General features: G+C 38.4%; 1 protein-coding gene across 1 annotated transcript; it reads left to right on the forward strand.

The window, feature by feature from the left end:
- The first annotated feature begins 489 nt into the window (after positions 1-489).
- mep1a.1 (meprin A, alpha (PABA peptide hydrolase), tandem duplicate 1) lies at positions 490-10,053 on the forward strand. The gene is made up of 14 exons (XM_017432376.3): positions 490-617; positions 701-725; positions 820-864; positions 950-990; positions 1,291-1,366; positions 3,852-3,969; positions 4,237-4,412; positions 4,544-4,765; positions 4,854-4,991; positions 5,997-6,212; positions 7,194-7,658; positions 9,241-9,414; positions 9,522-9,611; positions 9,687-10,053. Exons 1-13 carry the CDS (start codon positions 558-560, stop codon positions 9,569-9,571), a joined length of 1,806 nt encoding a protein of 601 aa, XP_017287865.1. The 5' UTR covers positions 490-557; the 3' UTR covers positions 9,572-9,611; positions 9,687-10,053.
- Positions 10,054-11,316: the final 1,263 nt, after the last annotated feature.

Consider the following 11,316-nt stretch of genomic DNA (forward strand, 5'->3'; position numbering starts at 1 on the left):
ATCCTTATTTTAACCCTCCTGAAGCCCTCAAAAGAGGTAGAGAAGCCCTTTTAACCCGAAGGCCATAGAAGGGTTAAGAGACAGCTGGCAATACTACTTAGCTGTGGTGGCCATCTTGAAATGGATTAATTCCAAAGGTCAGTCAGTTGTAGAGGTACATTCAGTGAATACTTTGTGACAGCTTCATAAAATCTGTTCAGTGCTTCATGTGAAATTTTGCTAATGGTACAGACAAACAAACACATAAGGGAAATACAGTATCACCCTTTTACCTTCAGCAGCAGGTGATCAATAGGTAACCTTTAATAATCAGGATTTAGAATAATGTTTTGCTGCTAAATTGCAGTGGAATTTAGAGATGCAATTAGACATTACTGATCAGATAATAGAAAAACAAATAAGGGCATGCAGTGTACCACTGTAAAAAATTACTGTAATCAGTAACAGTTATGAGTCAAAGTCCTTTAGTTACTCTTTAAAGCTACCATAAACTTCATCTGGGACTAACACATCGTCGTTTAATCCAAACGAGCAGCATTTACAGGCTGAGATTCTGTATGATAATGGCAAGAGTGCTCTTATTTTTGGGACTTGCTGTTTTAGCCTCATCATACACTGTAAGTACTAAAAATGTTTATGGTTTTTAATGAACATTATTGCCAGCAAGTGCATCGACTTACATGGTTTTGTTTTTGTGCAGATACCACGTTTGCACGAGGTACATGGTATGTTGAAAATTTCAAATAGAGGGATTTCTTTTAAAATAAAGAACATTTGCATGAGATGAACAAAACACTGATCCATCTTATGTGGTTACAGAGGTGTATGAGAATGGTGAGGATGAGAACCCCATCCTAAACAAGGGTAAGCATGAGTGGTTCATGGGTTCATATCTTTCAATGTAACACAAAATGCATGGTTGACTAAAATAATGTTGCATGACTGGCAGGTTCCCATGCCAACCTCTTCGAGGGAGACATTTTGATTCCTGTAAGTTGTAACTAGGCATTTTCTCACTTTGCTGATTTAACCCTCCTGAAGCTCTTGTAACTGAAGAGAGGTAGAGAAGCCCTTGTAACTTTCGGTCCATTTGACCCGAAGGCAACGAGAGGGTTAAAAATGTAATAAAACATTCCCTTATTGTTTTATTGGCAGCTCCTCTTGAGTAACTGCAGTGCAATTACTATTTCAGATAATGATCTTTTTTATATATATCTTTTGATTAGGCTTGATAAAATTTATTATTCTGCTTTTTATAAGTGACTTTTTAAATCCACTTTTATGTCACAGGATGCAAAAAATGCCCTGATTAACAAAAGATACCGATGGAAATTCCCAATTCCTTACATTCTTGGTGATGACTTAGGTGAGTTATTTTTGACTTGTAAGACACTTTGTCTGATTGGGATTACATAATTTAGAGTTATCAACACTGCTGAATATAGAATAAAAAGCAAGGACAACATAGAAATAAATGTAAACAACCCAGTGATTAAAGAAAAACAATTTACGTCTGGTGATGTTGTGAAATAAAAGTGATGGACATAAAATGAATGCTGGGCATAACTTAAGGCATTATTTGAATAAATTTGAAAAAGTTTCAGAAAGACTTATCATAATTTGGGCCTTCTTAGCGTCCTCTGGGACTGAAACTACTGAAGCAACAAAAGGAATGTGAAAATCAATAGATTACCAAAACATTTTACACAGTAAAAGTGATGCCGGATGGCACAGTGACAGAGATGATTAGCACTGTTGACTCGCAGCAAGTGGGTCCCATCTTCGAAACTCGGCTGGAGAAGATGATTGTTCATCTCTCAGTGGCCCCAGTACGGTGGCCCTGAAGTGCAAACCACAACAACATTAATGAAGCACGCAAACAAAAGACTAAGCACGCAAACAAAAAAGGAAGCACGCAAACAAAAAACAGAAACGCAATTACATTAACAAACCGGAAAAGGTAGGTCCCAGTGGGAGACCTGAGAAATCGCTGATTGGACGAAACCACTTTTGAACCGGAAGTTTTTCTGAACTTCCGGTTTTAGCTCGTTTGTTGAAAATATTGTAACACTTTCCTGGTTATGCGTTAGCTCACACAAAGGGCGACTCTCGTGGAAGGTGAACAGTTTTTATTAACTCGCTGTTGTTGGCCACAGCTACGCCTTACAGACAAACACACACAAAAAACAGAGGTTATTTTCCCTCCATTTTCTTTCCCAGCCTCCCCTACCTCCTGTCGTGAATCAAACCACAAAACATGATATAAATCTAACTGCAGAACATTCTACGACATGTATGTTATCGGTAATCATTTCTTGAAGACTCTTGCCACAACAACTGCAAAAGTTCGGTGACTGCCCTCAAAAAGCTCTTTTCCACAGGTCGGGCAATACATGCTGACTGTCTTCATGCCTACTGAAACGCTGAAAGAGCAAAAGCCCAAACTTCCGGTTCGAACGTGGTGTCGTCCAATCAGCGATTTCTCAGGTCTCCCTCTCGGACCTACCTTTTCTGGTTTGTTAATGTAATTGCGTTTCTGTTTTTTGTTTGCGTGCTTCGTCTTTTTTTTGCGTGCTTCGTTTTTTGTTTGTGTGTTTCCTTTTTTGTTTGCGTGCTTCGTTTTTTGTTTGTGTGTTTCCTTTTTTGTTTGCGTGCTTCGTTTTTTGTTTGTGTGTTTCCTTTTTTGTTTGTGTGTTTCCTTTTTTGTTTGCGTGCTTCGTCTTTTTTTTGTTTGCGTGCTTCATTAATGTTGTTGTGGTTTGCACTTCAGGGCCACCGTACCCCAGTGTATACCGTTGACTCGTTGATGGCTGGACATAAGCACCAACTGTCTGTGGCCCTGATTGGGATCAAATGGGTAGGGAAAATGGATTGATGGATAAAATGTTGCCCTGCACTTTAGAAAATTAAGTTTAAAATAAAAGTCACAGGAGGTACCAGCTGACAGGTGTAATAAAATGCTTCTCACAACTACAAAACCTTCACTTAATATTTGTGCTTACAGGGCATTTAGTGTTTGGGTTAATGTTTAACTGCTACCATTTATATACAGTATATTTCTCTTTCAGTAGGCTTTGACATTGTCATATAAAGAGATTCCTATTTTAGAAGACACGTTGATTTTATATATTTTTGGAGACATAGATAATCTTTTTGATGCCAAAAACTCTGATCAAGACTACCGTATTTTCCGGACTATAAGGCACACTTAAAAGCCTTCAATTTTCTAAAAAAAAAACGACAGTGCGCCTTATAATCTGAAGCACCTTTTATATGTAATAAGTCATAATGTTTTAGTACGACTTTGGTAAACTACAAAGCTGCACTGCTTGCAGCATTAGGCCCCCACATACTTGGGCGTACTGTGCGTACTCCGTGAGCCGCGCAGTCACGCTGCATGCTGCCACCAATTCTCACCTGAGAGCAGTTGGTGTCGCACACAAAACAGTTCGATGTGAACATCGTTTCTCCCGGGCAGTTTATTGTGCGACACCGAGTACATGTATGCCTGGCGGACGTCCGCTTTGAGTCTACGTTGAGTCCACATCAAGTACGCGCAGTCCTCCGTGGAGTGAAGTACGCCTGAGTATGTGGGGGCCTTTACGTCGATGCAGTATTCTCCAAAAAGACGGGGCTGTTTTGTTTCGCTTAATGCACCTTATAGTCCTGTGCACCTTGTATATGACAAAAGTTTGAAAATGGACCATTCATTTACAGTGGGTCTTATAAGCCAGTGCATAGTATAGTGTGGAAAATACAATATAAAAAAATACTTGGCGATTTAAAAAAAAAAGTAGACTCCCAAAAAAATCATAAAACATTCTGTTCTCTAATGTGACGTCACTTTTCAGATCTGAATGCCAAAGGCTGTGTCCACCAGGCGTTTGAAATGTATCGTCTCAAGTCTTGTGTCGACTTCAAGCCTTATGAGGGAGAGAAGACCTTCATCAAGTTTGAAAAAAGAGGAGGGTATGGCAGAAACTCTGTGTGCAAAATATGCTACTAATAGCAAGTCTTATCAACTAACCATGGACTAAATTCAGCTTGACCTTTTGTTGACTGAACCTATAATTAAATGTGCATTCAAGGTCACTCTGTCTCCCTCAAGTAATTGTAAAAGTAACTGTCTGTAATTGATTTTAATTTAACCAACAAGCTTCTAAATCTTCTATGGATTCGTGTTGTTGTTGCATTTAAAATGTTCTAAAAGAGTCTGGTTGTCCTTGTGACTGTCAGGTGCTTTTCCAGCGTTGGTGACCAGCAGAATGGTCAGATCTTGTCTTTAGGACCAGGTTGTGACCACAAGGCTGTGATTGAGCACGAGCTGCTTCATGCTCTGGGATTTTACCACGAACAGTCCCGCACAGACAGAGACGACTATGTGGACATCTGGTTGGACCAGGTTACACCAGGTGTGTCTAATAACTGAATGGTCCAGCGTTTAAATATTTCACTTCAAAAATTCTTTAAAAAGTTTTCCTTATATTTTCCTTTTGCTGGTGTGAGTAACTAAAAAACAAACAAACCATAAAATCTCTTGTAGGACTCGAGCACAACTTTAACAAATATAACGATGACTTCATCACCGATCAAAACACGGCATACGACTATGAGTCCATCATGCATTACAGGCCCTTCTCCTTCAATAAGAATGAATCAGTTCCCACTATCACCACCAAAATCCCAGAGTTCTACAACATCATTGGCCAATACCTTGACTTTAGCAGGTTGGACACCCTCAGGCTCAATCGGATGTATAACTGCTGTACGTATTTTATATGAGTTATTTTCTTTTGGACTTCTTCCTTAAAAAGTCTGCTAAATTTTCAATTTTTCACTTTTTTGTACCTCAGCTGGCACTCTCACCCTCCTGGATCAATGTTCATTTGAATATGCAAGCATCTGTGGGATGATCCAATCCTCTATGGATGATGGCGATTGGGTCCATACCATGAGCAGCGAGGATCACACGCTTCTGGGAAAGTGCAAAGGTCAGAGTTGAATTATGTGGCTTAACACTATTTAAATTACTGTTAAATGACAGTTCATACAACAAAAAATACATTTATAAAGAAAAAAGTACAGTCTTAAAAAAGAAAAGAAAATGCACCCTCTTTCATTTCTAACGTTTAACATATCAGGACATAATAAGAATGATCTGGTGTCTAACAGGTTCTATAATTAATAAAATCTAAACCTCAAGTTGACAAAAACATACAACAGATTCCTCCAAGCTGTTATTTAACAAAGCCAGAATGGAAAAGCCATGCATGAAAAACAAAGTAAACCCCATGATTCATCAGATTGAATAGTTGTTTTCTGTATAACTTTTACAGTCTCTCACATCTTTGTGGGGGACTGCTGGCCCACTCTTCTTTACAACCTTGCTTGAGTTCATTAAGGTTTGCAGAAAGTCCCACCACAACATTTTAGGTCAAAGTGTGGACTTTTGACCATTGTGACACCTTAAACCATTTTCATTACAGTCATTCTTTTGTAGTTTTGCTGTTGTGCTTGCAAACATTACCTATTGTATGACCCAGTTTCAAATCAATCTTTATCAGTCAGATGACCTCACATTTGACTTGAAAATACCTTGGTCTAAAGAGGAGTTAAAGGTTGACTGCAAAACCCCAAATCATCAGCTCTTCATCACCATGCTTAGTAGCTGATATGAGGTGTTTGTATTGTGTTTGTTTTTTGCCAAACATGGTTCTCCATTATGGGCAGCCATCTCTAATTTAACCTCACGTATCCAAAGGATATAGTTCCAGAGGTCTTATGGTTCATTTAGGTGCAATTTTGCAAATGTAAGTCTTGCTGTCTAAGGAAATTGTCTTGATTCTCATAATTTTAGAACTTAGTAAAGACCAGATCATTTTTATTATGTCCTGGGACATAAAACCCTCGAACTGAAAAATGGTGGATTTTTTTCTTTCATCTTTTTCCATCGCCGTACATGTTTTATATGTTGTCCTGCTTTATTGATGTGTCAGATGCTGGGTACTTCATGTACTTCAACACCATGACTGGGGAGCCTGAGGAGTCTGCTTTGCTGGAATCCCGAACACTTTACCCCAAAAGAAAGCTTCAGTGTCTGCAGTTCTTCTATAAGATGACTGGAAGCCCGAAAGACAAGCTGATAATATGGGTCAAGTTGGATGACAGCACAGGCACTGTCCGAAGAATGAAAAAGATACACACATTTTATGGTACGCAGTGGACATGATCAGTACAGATAATTCACAGTATTTATCTGTACCTTTACAGTGACATTTTTTCATACTCCAAGCCTTTCAGATTTGCATTGCGGCTTCATGCATTTCAACACTTGCACACATGCTCAGGTGGTTAAAAAATAACATTCAAATTATGTTATTTTTAGGTTTCTGTAAAAGGCTTATGTAAAAGGCTTAGGTAATTTCATGCAGTCAGAGGTGAAATGCTTTGAATGGTTAATTTAATGCTGGAACATTTTGTCACTGAGTATACAAAAAAAAAAGAAAAAAATGTATGCTAGATACAAAGCCACTTCTAGTAGGTAATTAGCCTGCAGGTGTGAACCCAGCTCTAACTGGTTCAGAATATAAGGCTCCTTTCTCATTTTGTTTGTGTTCTAACTTAGTACATGACATAAAATGCGTTGTTCAGCAAACTGTTAAAAGCCTATTTGATGAACCTTTACTAAGAGTCTGAATAAAGCATGGAAAGAAGTATCTATTTTAATAACAAAGGGGATTTGTAAAGCCATTGTAACAGCAGAGGGATAAAGCTAATATGCCATGCCTTGAAGATAAAGAAAATAATTGTTGAGGCCAGTTTATGATGTAAGGTAACAAACTGTGAGCAGCTTTATGGTTTCATATAGAGAAAGATCTCTACACATGACATGTTTGCTTGAAAGCATTAATAAAGAAGTATAGAGATGGTCAAAAGGAGTTGCACTGTGTAAGGTAAAGGTGGACTACAATGTTTGCAGATGACGTTATAATCTAAGGTTGGAGTAGGGACCAGGTGGAAGAGAGCCTGGAGAGGTGAAGGTATGCTCTGGAGAGAAGAGCTATAACAATCAGTAGAAGGAAGGCATAATATTGGGTTAATGAGATAAATGCATGTTACAGTGAAGCTGCAAGGAGTAGAGATGTTGACATAGACAGATTTCCCAATCTTTTCCCTTCCCTTTTCTTACCCAGGGAATTCAGAGCAGACATGGAATATCGCCCACGTCCCAATGGAAGTAGGAGTTAAATTCCGCTATGCCTTTCAAGCTGTGCGTGGCGACCCCTCGGCGTCCTCTGGAGGCATTTACATAGACGACATCAGTCTGACTGAGACGCGCTGCCCTAACGCTGTGTGGACGGTTCGCAACTTTTCCAAGATAATGGAAACAGCTACCATCCATACAGCCTTTGACAGCCCTCGTTTCTACAGCCCCGAAGGTTATGGATACGGTGTACGCATCGTGCCTTTGTCTGGTTACTCTGATTACACAGGAAACTATGTAGGGGTGTACTTTCACCTTGCCAGTGGAGAGAATGATGCAGTGATGCAGTGGCCAGCTGTAAACAGACAAGCCACCTTGGTGGTGATGGACCAAGATCCAGATATTTTGCAGAGGATGTCTTCCGCTCGCAGTCTCACCACTGACATGAGGCAAAGTAAGTACTGTCTATACACTGAGCGAACAAGATAACATAAAGGTAACATGGCCTGCAAACAATCCTGATCTCAATTCAATGGGAAATTTATGATAAAAATGGATAAAAGTAGTTACTTAAATGGCTGCATATTGTAGTGCTGATCTGTGAACTCTTATTTGAGAAAGTTGGACTCAGGTACTTGAGAAAAAAAAACACTAATTGCAATAATTTCAGTGTTTCCCCCAGTGTAGAATAAGCCTGGCGGGTCGCCAGGCTAAGCTCCACTTATTTATTAAAAATACGTCATTTTTTTATACACGTTTTTTTCCACCTGTACCCCAAAAACCGCTACCTTTATCTACCTCACTGCGCGAAGATGCGCGTGCCAACAGTGACGCAATCGCGCTGTCCCCGCCCCTGCACAAAGGTCCTGCGTGGTGATGTGGCGTGAACCGCGCGTGCCGCACTCCATTCAAAATGGATGATTTTGGTGCTCTAGCGGAGCTGGTTCGGCTGCATCATCATTTATATGATCCCTCTGTGAGAAATCACAAGTTAGCAGGTGGTCTGAGCCACAGCAATAAACATAACGAGCGGGTTTAACCAAAAATGTTTAGTTGAGCCGAAATTCAGCAGGTGGCTTTACAAGACTGAAGACGGTAAGCATGTTTTGTACTTAGTGAAAATATTATCCATGTTTACCAGTAAAATGAGGCTATTAAATTCAGCATTAGATATGTTTTGTTGTTACATTTAGTGATCCATTATGCAGCCTGTGCCACAAAAAGCACAGTACAGTACGGCAACTCTCTGTTTTTCAGAGTTCTCTGTTGTTATTCATTGGCCTTGACGTGAGATGTGTGTTGGTGCCTTGTTTGCACTTTTTCATTTATGGTAATTTAATTTATTTGTAAATGTGACTGAAATTAGGATTCAAATTAGGTGCAAACAATTTGTATTTATTTTAATTGTATTTTTGTTTTAAAAAGTGTTTCAAAAGTGCCTTTTTGTAAAACTGTAGTTGTGTAAATATTTGGCACAAATATCTTACAATATCACATAATAAATAGCTATATTTTCCACTTTTCTGTCAACTTTAATCTTTTTTTTACTAAATCATGGTCTGCCAGCGATTGGCTGGTGATCGGCCGGCAATCGGCCAGCGAATGGCCACCTACCACCGGGCTTAGCTTCTTTTCTGGGGGAAACCCTGAATTTTATTTAACTGCCTTGAGGTATGTTTGCAAAACCTGACTATTTAGCTGTTCAAAATATTCCTAGCAAGTTTAAAATAGGTCCTTTGGACTTCTGTTTTGATTCTTGAGGACATTTCACTTTTCACCTGAGCAGCGTTTTCAGTTCTAAACTACAATTAGATTGGTTCATGTACATCTGTATTCTCTCTCACTGATTGATGCAGTGTTTTCACCTTGAACCATTTGTCTTGTATTCTGTGTAAAACATGACCACAAGAGTCGAGGGTCACTCCCATTAATCTGCCTAGCTTTTCTTTCTGATATGTAATCAGGATTTATTATTGCTGTATTTTTCAGAGTTCAGATCAATTCTCACATAACGACTCTGTTTTTGTTACTTGTAGCGTCAGATGGAAAGTTCTTCTGGGACAATCCTTCCAAGGTGGGAAATTACGACTCGTCCTGTGATTGCTTCAGAAGCCAATCATGGGGCTGGAGGAACTTTATCAAGCACTTTGACCTCAGGCGGCGCAATTACCTCAAGAATGATGATCTTATCATCTTCATTGATTTTGAGGGTTAGGAGTTTTGTTCAGTATCTCTGTACTAAAAGTTTAAAGTCTAAAAATCTGTTCTTAAGCTGGTCATAAAGCAGATATGATATGCATCTTTATCTTGTTTACAGATATAACATCTCTCATAAAAACAGAGGTTCCTATTAAGCCAAATAAATAAGATCATCGTATGGGCTTCTAGGGGTTTCTATATTCCATTGGTAAGACTTTAGACACTTTATTCATTTCATCTCTTATGCTCACATAAAATAATTATATGACTTTTTTTTTTAAAGAAATTGGATGGAGCATACACAGCTGGAACAGGAAGAATCATCTGCAATGATTGCTGCAGTATTACAATTATACACACAGAAATGAAAGTTATTTAATTAAAGTATTCACCAACAAGCCTGTGGATTTTATTTTGTTTGTTTCCAAAATAACTGATGTAATTTAATGAAGAGAATACATATGTTGGGGTTTGTGTATATATATATAAAGTTTAAATGGAGCATTTCACCATTACCATTCAAACTGAAGTACAGTGGATATAAAAAGTCTACACACTCCTGCTAAAATGCTGTTTTTATGATGTTAAAAAATCCCACCTATAATGTCCTATATATCCTGTTCAATTCAACTGGAAAAAAGTCTGTTAGGGTGAAAATAAAACGAAATAAGCTGATTGCAACTGGTCAAAACTAATATTTTGTATGAGGCATCCTTTGATCCTCAACAGTCTTTAACAGTGCATTAGGAGGCAACATCCAGACTTCAAAACATTTCTTCACTGTTTCTTCCAAAAAGGCTCCAAAATCTGTCAGATTGTGAGGACAGTTCTTCTGCACAGCCCTTTTGAGGCCACCACATACATTTACTATCAAATTTGGATCTATACTCTGGCTAGGCCTTTACACAAACTTGGTCGTGCAATTTTAGCTTGACGAAGAGAATTGTTAAGATATTGGTGTGAGGGTTTTAATTATTTTCTGATAATCACAGGTGGTTGTAGTGATAAGGTGGTATGAATGGTGCAGTAAGCAACTAGAAGGTCCTGTGTTGGACACTCGTCTGATGCTTTTCTGTGTGGAATTTGCATGATCTCCCCATAACACCACAGAGCTACAGAACAACAACTCTAACTTGTTGCTATGTATAAAGTCCTTCCTGCTGGTTCTATACATAGCAACCAGTGTTTGGGAAGTGTGAGCCACACCATTGTATTCCTCTTCCTTCTCTTACTGGTAGGCCTGTTATGTCATCAGTCATACCACTTTAAGCTACCATACGAACATTAAACTACAAATTACATTTAGTTTAATTATCAAAATTTCTAAGATTCCAACATTTAAAAATTGTTACCTATATACAGTGTGAGAAACTTTTCACGATAGTTCCAGAGTTAAAAAGTTCAGTACCATTTATATAAAAAATAAAAATGTTGGTGTAAATAACACCAACAAGAACTTGGTTTTCCTAGTTGGGATCTGGGCAAAATGCTGACAGAGCATTATCAACTCATTTTTTTTCTCTAAATCAAATAACTTTATAACTGCTGATGACAATCTGCTGTTAATAATAAAACAAAGTGCAAAGGCGAAAGTAATTTGCACTTCTTACTTTTAAGATATAGTGAAAGCTGCATAAAGATGGAACAACTCTGCCACCTACAGTAAAAAGCAAGTCTTTTTATGTTTCCTTTCACTTGCTTCTCAGAGGTCTAACCAATTAAAGACAATTTGCTGATGTCTACATTTCAGAATAACTCTATATCAAAGTGTCTGACCCCCCCAAAAGCAATTATAGTTTACAGCTTTAACTACTTGGACATGTCATAACATCTTATTGCAGCTCAATTTTAAGAGTTACAGTGAGGTAAAATCTGTTACTCATTAAAAACTATAACCCTGATCAAAGTTCCTC

Source organism: Kryptolebias marmoratus, linkage group LG19 (genome assembly GCF_001649575.2).
Source record: "Kryptolebias marmoratus isolate JLee-2015 linkage group LG19, ASM164957v2, whole genome shotgun sequence".
NCBI classification, from domain to species: Eukaryota; Metazoa; Chordata; class Actinopteri; order Cyprinodontiformes; family Rivulidae; genus Kryptolebias; species Kryptolebias marmoratus.